Here is a 23995-nt window from a genome sequence, read left to right on the forward strand (position 1 = left end):
ATGGTAGTAAGCACTATTGTACGTGTTCAGATAAAAATAATGTTTATTTAGGTTTAAGATACATTTTCTACAGACACTAAAAGCGGAAAAAACAACAGCGATAAGAATCTCCATTAGTGGTGAAAAATGGTTGGGTCGGGCAAAATGGCAGCCCAATAGAAAGTATAGATCTCCAAAACACCGGCGTTGCATTTTATCTGTGTGAACGATACGGTGGCCTTGAATTGTCGGTACGGGAATAAGACTGACTTTGTTGTTGTGCCTGCAACGTTAGTGCAGTAGCATATGTTAATGTTTGCTCAAAACTAAACTTAGTTTTACAACTCCATGGCAGAGTCAATATTACCTGATACTGGTTGTGGTTGTTATTTGTGGACCACGTGCCAGAATAGCCATTCGCTCCGTTAGGATATTGGTATTGAAAAGTTCCAAACTGTTGTCCACCCATGTAGTTAGGTATGAAGTCCGGCTGAGTAAAGGCCGCAAATGGATTGCCAAAAGTGGGCATTTGACCAGTGTAGCTTCCGGCGGGAAAGCCTTGTGTGAAGTTAAATGTTTCCGCAAATGTATTCTATTCAAAGTAGGTGGAATTTAGCTTTTGAGAGATTTCGTTATGAAATAGTTGTAACCGAATTTAATGCAATATTCAAATATGCATCATTGCATTGTGATGAAGAAAAGTGACAAATGTTTAAAAGGATCGGGAAAGTTTTATACCTTTATGATAATACTTAGCACTCCATCATCCATTTGTTCTAAGGCAACCAGTAACTCTTCATCACTGTTAAACGATATCTGGTCGTCTCTGTCATCTTTGTAATACAGCTTGAAGTTTCCGTGATTTAATGTAGGAAACACACTTCCGATTTTTTTCTTCAAGAGTGCAAAATCTCTGGCCTGTTCGTCACCAATAGCAAACCTGCGTATTTCTTCCTCTAGATTAAACATGCTCGGCAACAAACGAGCCTTGAATTGAACTGACATGGTCTCTGTAATCCACTGAAGGCTAACCGCTAAACAATCAAGAGCAACTTATTAAAAACCTTGCAAATGTAAAATCTAGCATACAGCTAAAACATTATAATATTCTAAATCCAAAGATGCAGCGTTTTTTTTTTATTTTGTGAAACTGGGTACGTTTAAAACTCACTTTCTTACTGTAACTTAAATTGAACATACCTTATGTACAGAGATACGAGTTTCGTGTCGATTTTGAGGCTTCAGGTTAATGTTTAACGAGGTGTTGAACGAACACGATCGTATCAACCCGTCGCAAAAATTTATCAGGGAGTTTTTAAACGGCAACGAAACCAACAATGGAAGAGCAAACAATAAAACAATCAATATAAAATGTCTCTTCTGAAGACAAACATTTGCCGGTTCTTTCCTCGCGTTGGCGACTATACAGGTATTTATTTCAACGCCGACATTTGAAAAGTTGATATGTAAATCATTACAGGTGGCATGTATGCTTCATAACCATCTCAACATGTAAAGCGTAAACTATACGCAAATAGGCCAATAAATATATAGCATAGCCAGAGATTTATTAGTTAGTAGTCTGATATAAATCCGATCTGGCAAGTGTTAAAAATTATATAGTGAACAGAACTAAAAGTTGTGGCGGAAACGTTCGTCTTTTAACACAATCAGTGTGAGAAGTGCATGGACACGCGGCGTTTAAAACCCTACAGCATTCAAATGAGGCATTGAGACAAAAACACATGTTAAAAGAGTAGCCTAGTTTTCATCTTACCTTTCAGTTATTTATGCGTCATGGCCTGCTATCAGGTAACAAATTTAGCTCTTTTTCTATTTTTGACAATATTCAGAAAACCATTACTTGACCAAACTATACCTCACTGTATCATTTCTCCTAACGTGGACATATTAAATTCTCGATGTAATCGGATTTCAACATGTCTACAACGATTGTAAATTCAGTAAAAAAGGAGCCAAATTCTTTAAAAAGTTTAAACCGCTTGAATTAGGCTAATTTATTTATGGTACCCTGCCCAAACTTTGTAAATAAAAATATTAAAACCAGTTTGTTTGTTTATATTTTTAATAAAGGTGAACGTAGTGGCAAGTGCACTCTGCAGAGCCAGTGAACAAACGTATGTTATGTCCGAACAAAAAAAATCGAAAATTGAAAATCATGATTATCCGAGCAGGAACAAGCGGGAGCATTTGGCAAACAAATGTTCCAAAAAAAACGAGCAAACTGAAAGCGATTTTTGCCAACTCAGCAATATATAGGGCGATGCAAAATCAAATGAAGGTTATATAATGAGCGCCTATCTCGCATCTAGCGAGCGTCAGAACAAGTCACAGTGGCAAAAATAGAAAATCGAGGATTCGTATGGCACGACAGGATCCTACGGTCGAAGTACGGGCTTTCGCAGCGTGCATAAATTACTAGAGTCATGGCCCTCGCCATGCCCACAGTGAAGCGGTCGCTAGGACAACAGGAATCGTAATAATTTATAGATTTCTTAGTCAGGCACGAATTAGATGCATGATTATCAGCTCACTTTAACAAAGCGCATGTTTCTACCAGAGTCTGCTAGCTCTGGATAACGTTCCGGATCCCAAGTTGGCCGTAACTGGTAAGATGATAAACGGTGGCGAGACCGAATTTCCTGCTTTTCCGCTTCAGTCCAGCGGGTCCGAATGCCGGATTGTATTTTTTGTCTCTCGAATTCCCAGGCTTCATTTTCCGCTCTTCTTTGAGCTTCGCGTAGGACCTGCTCTTTCTCTTCTATCGGGCTTGGGAAGTCGGATGCAGGGTCATCGTCGACATAGGTAAGAACAACTACAGCGTGTCCCGACTCAAAGCGTATGCGTTTCTCTTGTAGAGACACCGCGATTGGTCGCTTTGTTCTTCTGGAAGAGGCAACAGTTCCGGAACCATCGTCATCCCGACCACCGTCCAGAACGCGATCGTTCCCAGCAGATATGCGTAGAATCTGCCTGTCTTTATCGAACGCGTCCGAGGGTTTGCTTAAATAAACAGACGGTTTGCCTTCCAGCGTTAGGCTCATAGCAGCAGAGGCAGAATCAGCGGACTTTCCGATCACGACGTTAGCTCCGTTTAGAATGCCACTCATGCGCTTAACGTCATCAGTAGCATCGTTGATGACTTGGGTGGTGATGGTTCCTCTGTCTACCACCATAACAAGGCCTTGGACAAAAAGTGTTCCGCCTGGAAAATGGTAAACATGAAAGACTGCACAAATTGATATCACCAGCAATCTAAACAAGTCAAAATACTTACTGGACACTTCTTGTGATGTGTGCCTTGTTGGTATAAGAACCGATGGAGTGGAAGTCTGAAGATTCATGTACGTTGAAAGATGGTGAGTTAATTGGCATTCCGCGCTCGATTTATCCTAAGTATGAATGCGGAAGGGTTATGTTTCGATATAGATACTATTACGAATGACTGTAGTTATTAAAATCAACGAATTAAACAAAAAAAATATCATTCTAATTTAATTTGCAAAACCTTGTTGGTACAATAACCCCATGTTTACCTTTTGTCTGGATGCGATTTGCGGGTCTGGAGCAACGTTGTTCAACTTGAACCCAAGTGAACTCAACCAGCTTTGCGTGTCTGTCATGTGGTTGTACACTGGGATTTGGTTAACGGGGTCAGTGACTTGGTATTCTAAGAACGGTACTCCGCTGGCTCGTTTGTCTGCCAACCCTTCAAGTCCTGAAGATGTAAACTGGCCAATCAATGCGTCGTATTCAACCCCGTGGTGAATTTTTCCTGAGCTCTCTTCTGTCGAACGCTTCCTATTGGTGGAGGTGCCCGTGTTGATGCCAATGGTGAGACGCGGATCGATTACGTCACGATCAGGAAATCTGACCAGACCAGTTGTGACGTCATATATACCACCTTTGAATCCGATCACAAGACGAATCGAAGGTAACGAGTCAAAGATAACTTGACCGAATGGTGTGTACCTGCGAATACAAAGTGACAGGTATTAATAAATACCAATATATGTATACAACTTTAAAGCAGCAAATTGTTTGCGCCTAAAAAACCTAAAACACTTACTTGATTCGTTTCACAGTAGATCCCGTACTGTCTAGCACCGCAAGCGGAGTACCCTGGTGGTCGCTCACGATGAGCCACATCAGACCATCGCTTCGCTCCATGGCAAACACGTGACCTTCCTCATCGTAGCGGAACGAAGTCACGAGACCTGGGTATAATCAAAACATGAAAAGTTTGTCTTTTTCTGTTAAACTTTTACATTCATATTTATTGAATAATAATTAATCTTACCGGAAGTTGCGTTGTACACGTGAGTGAGGCGTGACGAGCGGGTGACGTCAGCATAGAGATAACGTAGCACCTCATGACGCAATACGTCGACTCTGGTTGCCAGGCGACCGAATCCATCATAACCGTACTTGATCTGAATAATAACGCCAATATAAGATCTGTTTACAACGCAGACTTACCGAAAATAACACAGTGAATTTTAAAGAGAGCCATTATGACTGTTAAATAGACTAAAAGTACAAAGTGTAATACCTCATATTGACCAGGCCCATCCAAGCGATAAGCCTTCCTCAAGTTGCCGAGTGAGTCATATTCAAAGACCTCGTTACCACGTTCTCGGAGGAAGCCATCCGCATCGAACTCGTACTGGATTTCACCGCAAGATGTCAGCCTAAAGCATAGGCTGTGTGTTAGAGATGGCGTAGTAATTTATTATGATTCTTTTCAGGCTATTTGTAGACAAACAAGTAAACGATAGCCTTGCGTTGAAAACTAATGCGTTTAAAGTTTTAAATAACTGGTATGTCTTATGTTTTATGATTGGTAAATAATACCTTCCAAGTCTGTTATATCGCAAGCTTGTCCGCACGCCATCGTTCTCTATTTGAGATAGCCTGCCATCGGAATCATAGGAATATCTCCACGTCACTCTGCCGTCTTTTGCGGCGGTTCTGATTCCGCCATGTTGATTGTAAGAGTACACGGTCGATGTTTTGTTGGAGAAGATGCCGATCTTATATTCTTCACTGCTGATACGGCCGGACGGTTCGTAACGAAGCAAAGTGCTGAATACGATGGCACTGCAAATGGGAAGCGTTATTTCGGCTGATACATTTTAAAAGCTATTCGAAGCCATTGCAAAACTTGTTATAAGTCGATATCAACAGAGTTAAAGATAATGATTGTTTTACCTGTAAACTTCCATCTCCGCCTGCACGATTCTCCCGCTGCTGTCTGATTGTTTTGTAAGAGTGGCCTCTTGTGAGCTCACAGTGTAGAGGTTGGAAGAAAGATCGATGACGGTGAATCGACCAAATGTTGTGAGTTTGCCTGAAACGTCATTGTACGTCAGCTCCTCCAGCGGCAGTTCAGTGCTGTTTATTTTGACCTAAACATGAGTTTGTTGTTACATATTTGTGAAGACGCCATATTAATTGGTGTATACTACTGTGGGGTAAGATAGAACAGCTTTAGCACAAAATAAAATATCCTAACCGTGTGTAAAAAATTACCAACGGTCCATGGAAATGGTGAGGATGCGGTTTTATAATTATTTTAATGTTCTTTGTTTTCTACCAAATGAGCCGAGAAAATAGAATGAAAATGTGTTCCATCTCTCTCCCCCTACTTTAGGCTAATACTCACGTGAATGCTTTGCAGACGCAAGTTTACATCATGTGTGTAGTCAAAAACAGCCAACATGCCGAGGTCTTTTGATGACGTAACTGTGTGACGTTGTACTAGCGGTCCGTTTCTATGGAAACGCATTGTGCAGTCATCTGTAGCTACAGAGACAAGCTCACCGGATTGCGGATCTCGAAGCATTCGAGTTCGCGCAGAGTCATGTAAAACTTCGGTCATGTGACCGTGTGCGTCATATCGGTAGATGACTTTGCGTTTTTCGCCTGTAAAAAAATAAAAAAAGGTTTAAAATTTGAAACACCTAATGAAACTATAAGCAGTAATTGCAAAATAAACTTTAACTTACCAGGATAGTACAATGAAAGAATTTCCCCTTTGTCATTCCTATCTATTATGAGAGATGTCTTTCCTGTAGAACCTAGAAAGGTGTGACGGATGAAGCCAATGCCAAGTCTCCTGTCAACTGCGAAGGAAAGACCGGATGGTAAAGTAACACGTTGTAAAGATTGGTTATCATCATATGTGAACGTGTATTGAGCTGGTGGACTGGATAGACTAAGATGGGAGATCTGTAAAGAAATCAAACTTGTAAGTATTCTCAAAATATTAAGTAGCTTAAATTATGACTCTGTTTGAGTTAGGATACTTTGATAAATAAGTAGCATCATTAGTAGCCACACCTTGTTTCCGTATGTATATCTCCAAAGCTGACCGTCCCCTCTCTGTGCGCTCTGCAGGTTGCCATATACGTCATACCGCAAGTTCTCGTTCTGGGGTCCTCTCTGCCACGTCACTGCATGTCCGCTTTGGTCGTATGTTACATTAACCGGAGTGATTCCTTTGCTTGGCATCCAGAGTGTTGGTAATCCACGACTGTCATATTGTATCCTAAGCATGAACTTGGTGTGATCGTCATAGATTCGATCCATCTTCATTGCTTGCGAGTAATCCAGGGACAAGATGTTACGTCCGTTAACAAGCATTCTTCTTCCAAGTAAAAACTTATTTGATGACTGGCCTGTTGTTAAAAGAAGGACAAGTTTTAATGAAACTCAATTGAGAATAACTTATCTACGGTTACACATTAAGAATGAACGTTACCAAAGATATTAAGACACGAAATACACATCCAACCATTTTTACCATTTTCACGTTCTTTCCGAGTGCTCCATTCAATTTTATTCTCGAGTGGATCAGCAGGAAGTTGGATGGTTCGTTTAGCAAGGAAGGGAGCTGTCAGCCCAAGAACTGGGTGTGGCTTCGTTTCCAACGTGAGCTCAGAATCATCCAAATAACGAACCGATATCGAGTTGTCTGTCCATCGTTCGTAAGTAGTTGTCATTGCACCTATAAATAAATAAAAAAACTGTGTGTTAGTATGGCTTTACAGCAGCCTTATAGAGTAAAAAATGAGGAAAGAGTCTTTCTTTTGATATTTAGACAACGCACAACTTTTTTCTTACCTTCCGTTGTTGTTATGATGTCGCAAAGATACCCAGGTTCGGTTGTTATGACAACATCACGTCTTCCGACGCCGATCAGCGAAGACTCTCCACCGCTGGAGGGAGCTGCTCTCTTCATGGTGACAGTCTGACGAGTGGCGTTTGAAATTGCGTGGAGTGAGGTCATGGCACCAGTTGATGATGTTGCTGTGATCAGTCGACCATGAATGTCGTAGGCATAGAAACTCGAGGAATAACGTCCGGTGACGCTGGAACGAATCAAACCGTTTCCATCTCCCTGGTAAGTGAACGAAGCGAGTGGTGTTTCTGTTCCTGTTAATTTGATTGGGTAAAGTTCATGTAATTTTTTTTGTAGGAGCGGTGAGTTTTGACTACGTACCTCGGGATATCCTGGTAAGTGTGCCATCAAGGCCAGTTGTCAATGATAGTGTCTTACGATTTGGCAGTGACATCTGAACTGGTTTCTGCAAGTATGCAGTTGATACAATCAAATCATACGTGCGAAGTAATTTACAAATATTTGAAATACCAACTTACCCCGTTGGAAGCATATTCAATTCGTACATGGTTTCCGTTCGAGTCTGTAACTTGTCTGAGTCCTCCATCGGTGGAGTAAGCGTATGAATAAAGCTGAGCACCGGTTATAACGTTGCGTGTTCTAATGTGTCTCCCGTTTTGGTCAAACACATAAAGATGGTTGGTGTCAGGGTCGGATACATTGTACTCGTTATTTCTTGAAAGAGAAGGCAGGGAACGATGGATCTGAAAATAATATGAGATAAAATAAAACATACAGGTTTTGTAGTGTACACATTTTTTTTTATAAAAAAGTATTACTTTGGCTTTTTTGGCAGCTTTTAAATAGGTTAAAATACCTTTCTAATTCTCAAGTTAAGTTGATCTGCGATATATACAGAGCCGTCAGGGGTCGCAGTCACAGCAGCAGGATCATGCAGAGCAGCGCTTCTCGCGAAATCCCCATCACCCAAGAAGCAGAGGCATTGTTGCAATGCACAATCGCAATCTGAATCGACGCCCGCCACAGAAGAGATCCGACCGCTAATAAAAGGAATAAAATTAGCAATCATTCAATCACTAAGTTGTTGATATTTTCTCGTGTACGATACTATAGGCTAATTTACTTTAGCGGAGAGTTATAGTTATATACGATACTGTAGAATTAAAATATGTTAACTTACGTTGAGGGGTCGATCCTTCTAACTCTGTGCACAAACTTGCGGTCAGTTTCCGATATGTAGATAGCACCATCCAGTGGTGAAACAGTGATTGAAGTAGGAGAGATCAAACTCACTTTACGAGCATCACTACAAAATAAAGTTACCGACTTTTAAAACAAAATACTGACACCGATTGGAAAGCTGAGCACGATTCCTTGATAGCAAGTTATAATTAATTTATTTATGTCAGATTTAACATAATATGAAGAACTCAGCATAAATATATTTATCGAAATCTAATTAATTACCGGTTATCTGGTTTTCTCGCAACACTTCTCATACAATGGAGGGGAATTCCAGCAGCTAGAGAGGCCTGTCTGTTGATGACGTCAATCCGAATAATGACGTCACCATCCAGGACATACAAATTCCCATCCACGTGACTCGCAGCGATGTCAGTCGGGAAAGTTAGTTCCAGCTGTAGAAAGTTTAAAAACCCAAAGCATGAAAAAATCAAGAAGATAAAGTACCATTAAAAAATGTTTATTACTACTGTGGTCAGCAATTCATACCTGGTCTAAGCTCATGCTGCCTTGGCATTGCAATGGTCTTGTTCCGGATACAAGGATACTGCCAGCGAAGGTTTGAATGACAGAAGATCGTGGGTGGATATTACGGATCCTGTTGCCATCAATGAAGTAAAGTACACCGTCTTTGTCAAATGTGAGGCCTTTAGGTGCAGACAAAGTTGCTTCTGATGCTAACCCAAAATCGCCACAGTCGTCTGCCGATAAGAAAAATTAAGTCTAATTCCAAGAAGGACGTTATTTTTTTAACAAAAGCGTTTCCAAAACGCATTTTATTATACTACTTTTTATTTTCGAAATATGTTAGATAAAAATGCAAGTAACCATCCTTATATGCATATATATGTCTCACCTTCTTGTAGCGGATAGCAAGTTCTTCCCGAACCTGCCACAACTTCGTAGTTCGATGTGAGGTCACGAGGTGATCGACTGGATGTCAAAGTCATCTGACGTAGGCGATAGATCCTTTTTTCGTTTGGGTTGGAGAAATACAACAAACCACCCTGCGTTGGGTCGATTGCCATGTAGTACTAAAGAACAAAATTTAAATATAAAATATGCTTGATTCATTATGCGAAAATAGTATACCTCTATTATACTTCACAGCCTAATTTAATCCGTTAATAGCTCCAAGTTACAACAAAATTGCTCGTTAAAAAATTATAAACAAACAGTAATAACTAAGTTGTACCTTTGCTGGTGCATCTCGGGTAGAGAATAAATTTGTAACTTGCCCTCTGACGTCAATCTTACGTATGTAATCATGATCACCAACGTAAACATTTCCCATTGCGTCACTGGTCAATGCCACCGGTGATCTTAGTGGGTTGTTTTCGGCGGGTCCTAAGACAATTTGTTTGAATTAATAATTTAGTTACTATTCTATATATTATATGCTTTTTTTGCGGAGACTGACGATGCCATTTACGATAAATATATTTTTCTAAAGGAAATATTGGTTGGACTCCTGTTTGTTACGTTTTCGTAGCACCAGATCCTTAATAATTTAACATTCCCATTCTTAAGTTATAAAATAGAAAAACGAATGTAGCTTACCATTGCAACCGTCACAAGACGAGTGCCGTGGGTTCCCGTTTCCCATCACAGTGGCCATAATAGGGGGCTGGTCACTTAAGCGCATTAAACCCCCATTACCAAGATAAACAACTCCTTTCGATGGGTGATACGTGTGGTGAATAGCAAGAGACCAGAGTCCAATTGAACCATCTGATACAGGGTTTCGACCTTCGACGGTGGTCTCAAATAACTTCCAAACGACTTGGTTGCAGGAATCGTAGACGTAGCCAACATAAACTATCAAAATAAAACTCTAATAAGTTTTTGGCCAAAAAATAACATTTTGTGTGGATCCATTGCACAAAGAAGGAAATGAAGGCTTAAACGTCACAAACCAACCTTTTGCTGCAATACTTCCATAGACAGGTTGTCCGTAAGCGTCTTCACGCGACCACTCATAAGTGTACGTAAGTTCGGATCGAGGTTCGAACTTCTTACTGAACTCCACACCCTGGATAACGATGCGGAGATGAACGAGGACCAGGTTGGCTGGCTTTTCTTTGTTGACAAGCGAAATTACAAGGAGAGACTGGTAGCCCATTGCCCTTGAACTCAAATAGACAAGTGAGGTGTCAGTGCCCGGTAAAGGAACAGATTCACGGATCGCCTGAAAAAAACGACATACTTAATAAAAAATTGTAGAACCCGGCCGCGGAAACCACTTTTTTGATTGAATGAATTAACAACGATGTTGTATGTGCAGTCACAACAAATAATTGTATCGAAGCTTGATCATAACACACATCAAGTGTTTGATGCGGGTGATTGTGTCAATACTTGTTGTGTGGTGTCAATGTCAAAATCGTTTTTCAAACACGCCGATGTCAAGGTAATGCTCTTATGACGTCAAACGAATCAATAACAGGATCGCGTCTATCTGTTTGTGTTGTTATTGTGAACCTCAAATTGAGATATGCAAAGGCAACTAATTTGACACAGTATATTACTTTGCAGGAAAACTTGGTTAACTGAACCATTTAAAATGCTACCACAATAAAAATTGGATGTTTAGGGAAAGTATTCCATTACGCAACGCCAACCAGTACTCTACGTCGTAGTTATCCAATACTCGTTTATATAGGCATAAGAAGTTTTAGCACAGCGGACGAAAACATTTTAACGGATCAATTTATAAACTGTTCTTCGGGCCTAAACGTTTCAAAGCAGTTTTTTTTTACGGTTTAACACGCACAGGCGTGTGTAGCTAACGAGGTGGAAATGGGGCGATAAATCATAATTCAAACCTGGATCTCTGGGATGACGGATCCGCGTTCCGAGCACTCAGCTGCACTGTAGGCGCGAACTGAGCTCACCAGCACCGCCGCGTCGGGTTCCGGTAGCTTACTGACGTCACAATTGCCGCTTGTTATGTCACTGCTTGAAGGTTGGCTTGGAGTCCGCATTGTAACGGTTGGCATGACAACAAAGTCGTTCCAAGGAACGAACACGGTGGCGCTAGAGGGGACAAACGAGGTACGCTGGAAGTTGAGAGTCAAAGAGCCACCACCGTTGACAAGAATGTCATACCTGTGGGTGATGAAGGCGAATAATTAACAAGTTACAACTGTTGCAAGCAAATATTTTAACGCAACTTACCATCCATTTGCTCTGGTTTTAGTAATTCCGTAAAAGAGGTTGTGTTCGACCTTCACTTGTACACCGATCAGAGGTGAACCATCGGCAGTGATCACTTTTCCACGTATAACACTTGTGCGCCTGAAAAGGATGTTATGCTATAAACACTGCCGATAAGCTAAGATGCGTGGAATATATGTCAGTTACGTACTTTGGATCAAATCTCGATCCGTCGGCGTTAATCTGGACCCCATTACGGTTTACTAAGAAAAAAGTTCTTTGGTGGAAGGATGCAGTCGTGGGAAGGGGATTGCTGCTCCGGATGCGAGCCACTTCAGTGCTCGGATCAAGTCCTCCTCTGCATTGAGAACTTCGAGTACAAGATGGGTGGGAACAACAGTCCGGATCTTGACAATCTCGTAGAGTATCTGGCGAAAGAAATATTATTTTAAATTTAAATTATATTTTCCAACCGTCAATGCTTTTATTGAATGGCTATTAAAAGCTTCTTTATAACGACTTGAGTTAACTTACCAAGGTCGTCATCCCTCATGTTGGAGCAGTGGAGCTCTACCTGGACATCACATGCATCCGACTTCCACCTGTTATCACATGAGCAGTACCATCCTCCGTCTCCATCCCGGACACAATTACCGTTCCCGGAGCAATCATTTGGACATCCGGCTAAATAGAAAAATATCATTTGATTCAACATTCCAGACCAAATGTGCTTGAAATGGTCTAAACTTACGGAAAGTGCAGATGTCACCGTTCCAACCAACATCACAAATGCAAACACCTTCAGAGCAAGAACCGTGCTCTTCGCATCGAGGATCACACTGACGTACATGGCAGGCGTCGCCCGTCCATCCCTCCTCGCATCTACATACTCCGTTGACGCATGCGCCATGCCCAGGTTGGCAGGCGGGCCTACATTGTGCTGTGGATGGGGTGGTAGGAATGAGTGGTGCATTTAGATCTGTGCGTTTCAAATGCGTGTGGTGGGGTTGGCAGTTCGAACGTTAATCATGATTTGTATGATTTATCGTTCAAGCATTTTTAATTATGGAGTTTTGAATTTAAGATGAATTCGTGCAAGTAGTTTATATTGGTGATAATTCAAATGATAAATGTTATTTAATCAAACCAATGTGTTAGTTAAAACCAAGACAAAGTTCAAACGAATTTGGTAAAATCCCAACGGCGTCCAATCAGCAGTCGTTGACGTAATTCCGATGACGTAATCCGAATCGTCCGAGTCAGGTGATGACGTCACGTTGCGCAAGGTCGACACAGCAAGCACACAACAACAAAGGAGAGATAGAGGGAAAGAAAATAAAACAAAAGACAAGTAAGTCGGGTTGCAGCTACATTGAAAATCCGTATAACGGACTAAACATACCAAGCTAACCAATAAAACAAGCCCCGTGACTAAGCCTACGATGCAAACTTAAAAAGAAATTAGCTAAAATAAAATAAAGTGAGCGAGACCGCTCTAAAATAAAATGCATGCAATCTATGTATGGGTGATGTGTTAGTATCATTCATGGTGGTGGATCGACCAGGCTTTATATATGTTTTTGACTTCTTTCTTACTTTCTATCCATGTTTTAAATTACTTATTCCACAATTACATTACCATGCATTAGCCTATCATACACACAAACTAATCACGCAGAGTTAAAATAGCACACGCCACCTACCGAGGACACAGTCGTTGCCTCCCCAGCCAGCATCACAGATGCAAATCTCGGCCGTCACGTCATAGGTCCCGTGACCAGCACAGTTAGTAAAGCATGTCGAATCTCTCTCCGTGCAAATGCTACCGGACCAACCGCGGTCGCAACGACAAACGCCAGTAACGCACACCCCGTGACCAGAACAAGAGGGATCGAAGCAATCAACTGTGCGAAACAAGCAGGGGTTAACCAAATAAGTTGTTATTAGTTTTCTGGTAAAAGCGCTATGCATTTTCGTTGTACATTATGGACACAAAATAAGCTGAACCGAAATTAAAGCTATGTTTTAAACACCACTTACTCTGTTCACATGCCTCCCCTTTGTACCCTCGTTCGCACACACATTCACCACCATCACACGAGCCATGGTTGCTGCACTCGGGATGTACACATTGGTCGCTTGGTGTCGCACAGTCTACACCCTTCCACCCCGAAAAACAGACACATTTTCCATGAGCGTAGACACCGTTTCCTCGGCAAGTTACAGAGCAGGATGCTGAGAAAACAAGTCACCATTAATGCTAAATGTTAAACGTGCTGTTATAGCAATTTCTTTAAAGAGCAGTATTTATGAAATGTTCATTGCTTATACCTTGTGAACAATCGCTGCCTTGGTAGCCAGGAAAGCAGGCGCATACTCCACTCACACAGTCGCCATTGTTGCTGCACTTCTTCGGACAGTCAGATAATCCTTCTGCGATTTAAGAAGTTAAGCGGATTAATATATAGAATGCCTAAGAGCGGTCATTCCAGTATGCTTTTAAACGCATCAGCTTCTCAGCATGCATTCGAACCCGAATATCCGGATAACAAGCGATTTTATATACGATAAATATTAATACCAGTGATATATTCATAGCTTACTAGATACAGTGGTTAAGATTTCGAAAGGAGCTTCGCTTTCAGCGTCGTTGTAAACAGCCACGTGCCAAGTACCAGCGTCCAGAAACTTAACGAAACCCAGGTTCACTTTCCTGGATTCGCTGTTCACGCTTCGACGTGATCTTTTACGGCTTGAGGTGGTGGACAACGTCATAATGGACGTGTGTGACGTAAGAGCTCGGGTTGAAGGCAATGAACCACCATCTATCTTCTCAAAGAAGTCGAACTGAATAAGAGAAAATAAATGGTAATACACAAATACGGTTTTGCAAACATGTATTGCACACGCAAACTAAACGTATATTGGCTTCGCACGCGATACAGAAAGGGCGTAAAAGGAACATAATCCAACTTCAGAGCACGGTCTGACTCTTCAATCCGCACCCGGATAGAGCCGAGGATTATGCTCGTAAACTGAGTGACAACAGCGCGAAAAGTGGGGACGTAAAATGAGAGCAGCGTTGAAATTAGCTCGTCTGTTTTACACGATTAAGAATTGTTATTCTCGAGTGTGCGGCGGAAAATCGATTTTAGGTTCTCGGTTGAAGCAAAGTAAAAATAATGGGTAATATTTCGTTTATGTTTACCCCTTTTCGGACAGGTGCTGATAAAAACGCTATCTGCTGGAGGACCAATTACTCAAGCATGACGCGTGACGTAATCAAACAATCCGGACCACCCGCGAATTGCGTTGAAACAATTTACTGGAATAGTTGGGCTATAATTTCGAAGGTAGTCACACACATTAGCGCCACGCGCGAACTGAAAACGGGATGACGCAACTGTCTGTTTAGGAAAGGCGGAAATGAAGGCGATTTTTAGTGGCGAAAATATCACTTTCCCTAAAACAGCATGAGTATGACACTAACGATGAAACATGTAACGACAAGACTCCGCCAGGTTGGCAAGGTGAAGGATAACTCAATTAGTAAAGTTCAAGTAGCATTTCGTCGGCGGGGTTCGATCCGATAACCGGACTCGCTTCTATACACCGTCACTTATCGGCTGCCCATCGAGAGCCCCAAACACAACAATGGACATTCTTTGGTAATAATCCTTGAGCAGAAGAAACGCCACAGACGATGCCGCAGTCGCGGTTGGCGCTTTCAGGTTGTTTTAGGATTAAAAATGACCTCGGCTACTCGTGTTTAAACCTGGAATACCTGGATAAAACGGGCTCCTCGGGCACGCACGAGATTTTTATCACTAAAGATTGATCGAGACTTGCAGGGGAGCATCTCAAGTAAATCCGACCCGACCTTGCCGAGGCACGGTTGGTTATTTTTAGCTAATCCTCGAGAATTAAAAGCGGCATCGGCAATATTAACCTATTTTAACGTCGTCAGTACACGCTTGGAATCTAGTCGTCGGACGCGTGTCCTGTGGACAGGGATGGGTTATAAATCCCAGATAAACCCTTTTAAGGGGCTCGGGTTACGCGCGTGGTGACATGCACCAGTTCGCCCCAAAGGACCAACAACGGTAAATGTTGTGGCAGCTCTGAAGAACACTGAGTCAGTATGGCATTCGGCGAAAAATCAAACGAAAAACTAGCCGATAATACAATTAGCTTATATGGAACGTCAGCGTAGCAGGAATTTTAAAACCCCGAACTGACAATTGTAAGTTAAGTAAGAAGATGCTTTGTGGGTGACTAGCGGAAATGAAGGCGATTTTTAGTGGCGAAAATATCACTTTCCCTAAAACAGCATGAGTATGACACTAACGATGAAACATGTAACGACAAGACTCCGCCAGGTTGGCAAGGTGAAGGATAACTCAATTAGTAAAGTTCAAGTAGCATTTCGTCGGCGGGGTTCGATCCGATAACCGGACTCGCTTCTATACACCGTCACTTATCGGCTGCCCATCGAGAGCCCCAAACACAACAATGGACATTCTTTGGTAATAATCCTTGAGCAGAAGAAACGCCACAGACGATGCCGCAGTCGCGGTTGGCGCTTTCAGGTTGTTTTAGGATTAAAAATGACCTCGGCTACTCGTGTTTAAACCTGGAATACCTGGATAAAACGGGCTCCTCGGGCACGCACGAGATTTTTATCACTAAAGATTGATCGAGACTTGCAGGGGAGCATCTCAAGTAAATCCGACCCGACCTTGCCGAGGCACGGTTGGTTATTTTTAGCTAATCCTCGAGAATTAAAAGCGGCATCGGCAATATTAACCTATTTTAACGTCGTCAGTACACGCTTGGAATCTAGTCGTCGGACGCGTGTCCTGTGGACAGGGATGGGTTATAAATCCCAGATAAACCCTTTTAAGGGGCTCGGGTTACGCGCGTGGTGACATGCACCAGTTCGCCCCAAAGGACCAACAACGGTAAATGTTGTGGCAGCTCTGAAGAACACTGAGTCAGTATGGCATTCGGCGAAAAATCAAACGAAAAACTAGCCGATAATACAATTAGCTTATATGGAACGTCAGCGTAGCAGGAATTTTAAAACCCCGAACTGACAATTGTAAGTTAAGTAAGAAGATGCTTTGTGGGTGACTAGTACAGCGACAGAGCAAATAGTTGGATCCTAACGTTTCGCTCCTGCCAAACCGCGTTGCAGCTATTTCCATTAATATCACTTGTTACAAGGGGGAAGCTTGCATGCTTTGGAAACAGTCCAGCAGTTGTGTCTGGAGGAGCAGCTGAAGTGAATTAGAGAGACGGACATAGCTAAGACCGCGGCTAGGGAGAACGACCGAAATCTCAGGCGGTGTCGGAAAAGAATCACAAAACAAGTCAAGGTGCTGACGGATTTTGTTTCGAGAACGTAGCAGAAAACGACCAGCGAATAAGGTTCAAGTGATAGCTACTTATGTTCCGTGAAGTTTAAAGAGAGATTAATACACAGCGGGGTTAGAACGGTTATCTACTTTTCTAAACAAGCTCCGCACGCGTGGCCAGCATATTGTTTGGTATATTTTCTAAAATAATGCTCGGACTGAATACAAACATTCGCCCGAATTTTGAGTAGTTTACAAACATAATAAACGTGAACATACCTTTGTGTGAGTTGGTCGGAGTCCTTTTCTTCCATACACTGCCATTTCCGCCTGTGGCGACACAGAGCAGTTAAACTTCATGTGTGTCGGCTCTTCCACGTAAACTTGCATCCATGAGAAAGATGATGGCGGAACGACTATGGAAGACGGTCTGCTCATTTGTAACTCCATGGGCGTTCCTAAAGGGATGGCAAAGTTGTTAGACACCAAAGGAAACGCATTTATTCAACAATATCAATGTTAGATAAACTCCATGTTTGAGAGAAAACTTTGCTAGTTTATTCAAAATGTCTATTGATGTGATCGATCTGAAAAAAAAATTTTTTTTTTGGATAAACCTGATACACGTTCCGATGTGCTGAATGTGGACGTAAGAAAATTCAATGCTAATTTTAGTGCACTCTAATGTAACCTTATTTTACCTACTCTAGTAATAAATGAAATGTTCGTTGGCGTTACTGTTATTCGCTGTCCATGCATTATTAATGCATTTTCGGTTCGAAACAGGTACATTTGCAAGCAAGTACGCAAATGCAGTCGGTTCGATGTGTTTATCGGATTGGTGAGTAAAACACCAGGAAAGAAATACGTATGTGGACAATTGTTAAACTGGCCCATTTGGGGACCATTCTTACAGTCTGCTTGATAGGAAGTCAACAACACATTCAAAATTGATTCCAAAAACTAAATAAATATTTTACAAAAAAATACAAAACCTGATTGAATATCAAAATATACAGTGCATGGCGTTTTAACTAATTGATACAATATGATACAGTTACATTCTGCTATTTTAACTATGATTAATAAGTCGTCAAACTTGAATACCATTTCTGTATTAGAGGTTAGAAAAGAAAATAATTAGTTTATTGGCTCCCTAGTTGAATTCTCGTACTTAATATTAATAATAAGGAATTGTACCTTGATCTTTCGGTTTCTTATCAACAACAGTGGTTGGATGTCCAGTAACACATTGAGCAGAGCCAGGTAATTCTATTACTTCAGTTGGACTCATCGAACGTACTGTACAAAATGAGAAACATGAAAGATACTTTTACATATAAAATATATTAAGACCAAAGGTGGACCATATTCCGTTAAAGTTATGAAGTGTTTAAAGAATCTATTCAACATTTATCACTTTTTAGAAGAGTAAGACAGATCGGCCGACCCCCTAAAAGTGTTGGGCTTTTACGAGATATGTTTGCAGTAACTAAATCACACCCTCTTCCCCAGTTAGGATATTAACTGGGTTCGTTAAGCAAGCACACACACGAAGCAATGCACTCGCATACTCCCGCTGTTGGTAGTTCGACCATCAAGCAACCTATTAATTTTTAATGGGCGCTGGCGACAATTGTCTGCGCTTTTCGGACACTGTCGTTATCGCGACGTTTTTATGTCGAATTACGTCACTGAGTAACCGATACACGATCCCAAGAGCTTGTCGCAAATTTCGGAGATCAAACAGGTAAATCAACTAACCTAAAAAGAACGCCGCCAGTGCCAGAAGGAGGGCTGACACAACGGCGAGCGTGAGCGCTGCACATTTCCACGTCGCCTTTCCCCAACAACCCCCTCGTAGCTTCTCGAATGTTCCATCGTACTGCCTCGATTCTCGTCTGTGGATGTGTTGGTCATACCGACCACCAAACGATGAACGCTTGTTCATAAAACGGGCCGTAGTTCCACTCCCTGGCCCTGAAGTAGTAACCGCAGAGGTATGCGGGGGAAGGGAAGATGGGATTCCTGGTGTATACCCTCCGAATGTTGCCCTGCGATAAGAAATACAGTTTAGCAAATAAAAAATATTTTATTGAAACAAAGACCGGTATGTATTTGACACATTTCCTGGAAAAGAAATTTAGATACTTTGTTTACTCGTTTCAAATAACTTCGTATCCCACGTTCGTATACTGCAGCCTCAAGTGCGCGATCTGACATGGTTCAATTGTGGTTGAAGGAGTGAATTTAATTGTTTTATTGGTTAAGGCTGCAGACAACTCGGATAGATTTCAACAAAAGCGTAATTTATATTTCAATCGGGTGAAATGAATGACCCTTTTGGTACATTTTATGCTTATATGGGTTGGGGGAATCTTAGACTATATAGGCGACACGATAGGCCGACGAGATCTAACCGTCGCGACGAATTGTACCTCTAGGTAACCCCTGAGACATGACCCACAATGACCTTCGAAACAAACACAAAGCAAACTTAAAAGTGGGTGCTGGATTCTCAGCGTGGCTGCCTGTACCACAACATAAGAATCAGCGAGCCTTTTTCAATAACATAAAGTTTAAAATAGGTCTCCCCATTTTGACGCGCGATTATGACATACTTAGTGGTTGTGCAAACCAGACACAGCCCTGACCGGACCGCGACTCAGCTGCTACAAGGTTATTACTCGAAACCGTTGCCTATCTTTCACCTGCAGCAAACAACGGCTTAGCCGGGAGTTTCGTGACCCGGGGCAGCTGACCTACGACCTTTGAATGGGGGCCAACGGATTATACAGAATGTTTAAGTGGATAGCGTTGCCAAGTGTTGAAAAGTTACATTAAGTTTTGGAGATAATGAAATGACTAAAAACTGTACATGTAATGGTGAACATATAAAAATTAGAGGTAGAGAACATAAAATCGAAATAATCATTCCAAACACAAATATATAAGATCTAGCACTAACTCGGAATGTAACAACAAGGAAAGAATTAAATTTTCTTCTTATAGTTGCAACAAGGCAATGTTTGGAGTATTTGGCACTTTATCGATAAAAAGCAGACGTTTTAAACCCAAACTGAGGCGTTCGGCTGCGGTAGCACAACAACTGAGGTTGCAACAAAAGTGTAAGCTCAAGTTTGTCTATTCATAGCGTTGCGATAACGATACAGCGTTTCGTTCTCCAGTGCAGCATCAAAGCAAAGACTGGCGACGCAGCAGCGGAGTGTTTTATTGCTGACAGTTTAATGGGAACTGGTGTTTCTCAGGTGTCAGAAGTCGAGACTCCCGGAGAGATTTCACGGCCACGCTAGTTTCAAGATTAATGGAAACGTCAAGGCTGGTCGACGACTGAAAGCGCTCCGTGAAATGATTGGTAACCAGATATTCGTGTGGTGATTGCGGGTTTTGCAACTTCAGCAAAGTATCCAATTCGTGCGAAAAATAAAGTTAAATTACAGCTATGACTTCAGCGAAGCGCCACCATAACGTATTGTTGAAATTGAATATAAACGCTATATAAAACATTACAGCATCGGACATCACCGACCAGAGTAGACTTGTTTACGACGATACTATCGTTCGCTCTTGGCACCAAGCGACACTTTTTGACGTGTCGGAATCCAGATTAAGATGGCCCGGTATTCTAATCTCTTCAGTCTTATTAACTCGAACGCAATCGAAGAAGCAGTGAATGTTATTATCTGCAGTCGATGCCACGCAATGTTATGGACCACCAAAGCTCGTAATTGCGTCACAAGAATCTTTCGTGTTAGTTTTCTTAGATAGGATTAGTCAACAAAACGATTTTATTGGCGCAGGCAGACCACGTGGGATTCAAAGCATTAAAACAACAACATTACAATGAAAGGACTTTCTCCTTATTTGACAACTTTACTTGTTGTTCGCACGCAAATCGACAGATTAACTCGGAAATCTTCGAAATTTTGGCAGTTGATGGTGCTTACAATTGGCAGAACATTAAAATATGGGTCGGGTAATTTGCGGCTGATAATCCTACATCCGTACATGTTGTATCAGAGGAGACGAGCGGCTGTTGCCTTCGCACGCATGTGCATGAAGACTGGAAGGACAAGGAGCCAGATATGCTGTTAAACGCTTTAAAATTGGAACGTATGAAAGTATGGGCAAAGTTTCAGTTGCTCGTAAAAACCGTGTCTTTAAAACCTTTGGCAGACACTTCACGGCGGTTAGGGTCGAATTTCTCGAAATTGGAGAAACCACTGAACCTTGCCTTGCGCGTAGGAGAACAGCGCAGCTCTAAACGTCATGTAGTGTGTCTACTTGCTTTTTAATGTGGTGCCCACGAATTTGCGTGTGGCCATTGGTGGGATTTGTGTAACTAAACGAATTCCGCGGTCAAGCCCTCTCTAACACTGCAATGGTTGTTCATTGTAGTTGGTCCTAAATGTCGCCTACCTCACGTAGGTATTAACGGAATCGAGGGGTTTTAACCGGGCGGAAGTTACGCTTATGGTAAAAGGAAATGAGGCAGTTGAAGAGCTTTCCGATGCACTGTATCGACCGTTGACTTACACCGATGAAACGCAATAAAGCACGTCCCTTTCTATTACGCTTTACATGACTTAGTATGGACTTTGGAAAAAGATTGGCGTAAGATTAATACCAGCCGTGCGTTGCACTGACATCCGGTTCGTAAACCCCAACAACGGGTGTCAATTATGCACGCCCAACCAGTTTTCCTTGAACACTACCCTCCTTGTTTTACATCAAATTGGGGATTAAACTACATGGATGGCAAGTTGTAATATTATTGGAAAAAACAGGGATATGGAGCTACGTAGCAAGAGGTATAGAAGTGGCGTGTGTCATGTGTTAGGCGTGTAATGGAATAAAAGTCAACTGTGTAACAAATTGAAAAGCTGAAATATGTGAAGATTAATCTGAGCCGCTGATGGTGACGGGTTAAGCGAACAAAGTGACCCCACTGTTCGAACCCTAACACCCACCCGCCTCTCCTCATACGAAGCCCCAATCCTGACTGATGGGGTACCCGGTCCAAGTCAAACAAATCGGACAGTTCGAATTAGGGGTCATTTGTCAAACGGTCGTTCGGGATGACTGATTTCGGCTGACCGCGCTACGCACACAACATCATCTCAGCTTGATAACGAAAATTAAAACCAATCTTTAAACATGGCCATTTACTGTGAAATGTGACGCTCAAATGCACTGCCAATTTTAAAACACTGATCAAACAATGAGCCGTTACAGGCTAAGGCTTGAACATCACCCGGCAAAGGCAAACACGATTTTGTGCCGACGATTTCACGCGCACTTGCGATTTTACGGTTTGAATTGGCGGAATTTCGAATGAAAGCTATGTCCCCGAATTGGTGTAGTTATTTTCTGCCTCTTGCCCCCGAAATTAAATTCCTATGGTTGCGGTGAACGGAATGTGACGATGCAAGTCAAACTGAGTACATACAACTGCGCAGAAATAAGCTCCGGACGAATTTTATACGTTTTTCATCGTTATGCCAAGATTAACGTCGTCGAGTATCGAACTTTTGGCGGACGGCATCGAGCAGAGAACCTACCAATGTCACCACAGGGTCACCGTGTTTCCAAAACAACTCAAACAGTTGTATCTCGCCACGCTGACCTTAGAATGTAAACATTAGGCACGCCGACCCGATTGTTATCGTTTGGGAGCCGCTTAAGACCTACAAGATCGGCTTTCAAGTGAATGCACGGCCATTACTATCCACCCACTGCTTGACAAACGCTTTAGCAGTGTGTAAATCGTTTTTTCTCATTTCGTTTTGTACATAGTGGTTTTGTATAAGGATGCTCGATTATACGAAACATAAAAATACCCAGCTACCCAGAAATAGAAACCGAATGGTTATATACATAAGTTAATCTGGTGTGCATAGACTGTGTACAGATGCTGGGTATACGCGATTACAGACCGCTAATTTGTAGAATTTGGCAGAAGTGTCACTTGTAAACAGTAAACCAGCACCCACAGCTTGCTAAGTAAGTTGTGAGTATCGTCTACTTCCAATGCGTGTAAGCTACTAAGTTTGTGGAACAACCAAAATGTGGTTTAATATGCGGCGGCTGAAGGACGAAGTTTTCGCATCCCAGTAAACATAAAAACAAAATTTGTGGACGCCAAGCGTGGTCCAGACTGGATTCCAGTTAAAACCGATACGACGGAAGTCCAATTTCAATTTTAACTTGAGAGTAATAAACTTGATTGACGCAGCTTCGGGTACGAGCGCCCAGTGAACTATCACGAGTGCGGGAAATTGCGGAACATTTCATTGGTTCGGAACGCTTGTTCAAGCCTTGCAATGGTGGTCTGATGCCCACGGATACACAGTATTATTTAAAGTTTTGACACCCGAGTATAGGAATGTTAAACACACAACAGTCAACCGTGATTAAACACATTTAACGCGGTCAAGACAATTGTTAAAGTGAATTCCTGAGTCATAGTAATCCCTGTTTTTAAATGACGTTTTTTAATCCTAAAAAGGGGTCAAGACAGCGCCAAAAGCTATATACACCTTTAAACATCAATAAAAAGGCAAAAAGTCCTACCTCCCAGCTTCATTTCCCCTGCTAAAACTCCACAGACCAGTCTCGTCTACTTCATATGTGGGTTTTAATGTGGTGGTGACTACTGGATTGTATTGTTCTGATTCTAAAGGAAGGGTAGCTGAAACTCGGGAGGTCATCACTGATGCAGGGCTCTGTAAATACAAACTTTTAATAGAGGTTGCCCGTTGCACTTATAGTGGGGCTGGGGCATGTATACAGTAATGTGAATATTTATATTTCATTTAATGTAAACTGTACCTGTTGGTGATTGTGTAAGTTGGACGACGCTAGATGATGGTTACTCTGTGACGTCATCTGACCAGTGACGACTCCGGTGCCCATTCGGGGAATACCCGAGTACATTCTCGGGTCGTTTTGTTGGGTGGAGTTTGGACCTGAGATAGATAAACAACTTGTTACCAAGAGCGCTCTGATCAATTACTAAACTTATGCCTTGAGTGTAATTGGAAATAATCGAAAAAATACGCTTTAAAAGGTTGGA

General features: G+C 41.9%; 3 protein-coding genes across 11 annotated transcripts in view; all 3 read right to left on the reverse strand.

Moving 5' to 3' along the window:
• Positions 1–1924, reverse strand: part of LOC100183464 (polycystin-1-like) — a 35872-nt gene extending 33948 nt beyond the window's left edge. Inside the window, exon 1 of the mRNA XM_026840751.1 lies at positions 1757–1924. The gene's annotated coding sequence lies outside the window, so the exon portion shown is untranslated. The remainder of the gene's footprint in view (positions 1–1756) is intronic.
• Positions 24–1065, reverse strand: LOC100175581. The gene is made up of 3 exons (XM_026840753.1): positions 718–1065; positions 347–571; positions 24–262 (listed from the first exon to the last, which is right to left on the reverse strand). Exons 1-3 carry the CDS (start codon positions 982–984, stop codon positions 194–196), a joined length of 561 nt encoding a protein of 186 aa, XP_026696554.1. The 5' UTR covers positions 985–1065; the 3' UTR covers positions 24–193.
• Positions 1925–2043: 119 nt separating the features above from the next.
• The window catches only part of LOC100178744 (teneurin-3), a 49209-nt gene continuing 27257 nt past the window's right edge, over positions 2044–23995 (reverse strand). For 7 of the 9 annotated variants that reach the window (XM_026840744.1, XM_026840741.1, XM_018817570.2 and 4 more), the window contains 37 exons: positions 23752–23888; positions 23494–23645; positions 18664–18953; positions 18100–18201; positions 17179–17357; positions 14146–14389; positions 13874–13975; positions 13583–13777; positions 13246–13446; positions 12294–12521; positions 12077–12226; positions 11754–11970; positions 11564–11683; positions 11212–11494; positions 10307–10574; positions 9947–10204; positions 9582–9733; positions 9243–9420; positions 8876–9087; positions 8612–8781; positions 8325–8450; positions 8001–8184; positions 7663–7887; positions 7505–7589; positions 7126–7437; positions 6806–7009; positions 6343–6680; positions 6009–6231; positions 5666–5925; positions 5212–5408; positions 4855–5100; positions 4553–4691; positions 4301–4433; positions 4070–4217; positions 3537–3972; positions 3278–3392; positions 2044–3205 (listed from right to left, as the gene is read on the reverse strand). In XM_026840744.1, coding sequence (XP_026696545.1) covers positions 2526–3205; positions 3278–3392; positions 3537–3972; positions 4070–4217; positions 4301–4433; positions 4553–4691; positions 4855–5100; positions 5212–5408; positions 5666–5925; positions 6009–6231; positions 6343–6680; positions 6806–7009; positions 7126–7437; positions 7505–7589; positions 7663–7887; positions 8001–8184; positions 8325–8450; positions 8612–8781; positions 8876–9087; positions 9243–9420; positions 9582–9733; positions 9947–10204; positions 10307–10574; positions 11212–11494; positions 11564–11683; positions 11754–11970; positions 12077–12226; positions 12294–12521; positions 13246–13446; positions 13583–13777; positions 13874–13975; positions 14146–14389; positions 17179–17357; positions 18100–18201; positions 18664–18953; positions 23494–23645; positions 23752–23888 — 7889 coding nt within the window. In that variant the 3' untranslated portion in view covers positions 2044–2525. The remainder of the gene's footprint in view (positions 3206–3277; positions 3393–3536; positions 3973–4069; positions 4218–4300; positions 4434–4552; positions 4692–4854; positions 5101–5211; positions 5409–5665; positions 5926–6008; positions 6232–6342; positions 6681–6805; positions 7010–7125; positions 7438–7504; positions 7590–7662; positions 7888–8000; positions 8185–8324; positions 8451–8611; positions 8782–8875; positions 9088–9242; positions 9421–9581; positions 9734–9946; positions 10205–10306; positions 10575–11211; positions 11495–11563; positions 11684–11753; positions 11971–12076; positions 12227–12293; positions 12522–13245; positions 13447–13582; positions 13778–13873; positions 13976–14145; positions 14390–17178; positions 17358–18099; positions 18202–18663; positions 18954–23493; positions 23646–23751; positions 23889–23995) is intronic. The other 2 variants (XM_026840743.1, XM_026840742.1) reach the window with 2 other exon arrangements.

The sequence above is a fragment of the Ciona intestinalis genome, chromosome 2, assembly GCF_000224145.3.
Source record: "Ciona intestinalis chromosome 2, KH, whole genome shotgun sequence".
Classification (NCBI taxonomy): Eukaryota; Metazoa; Chordata; class Ascidiacea; order Phlebobranchia; family Cionidae; genus Ciona; species Ciona intestinalis.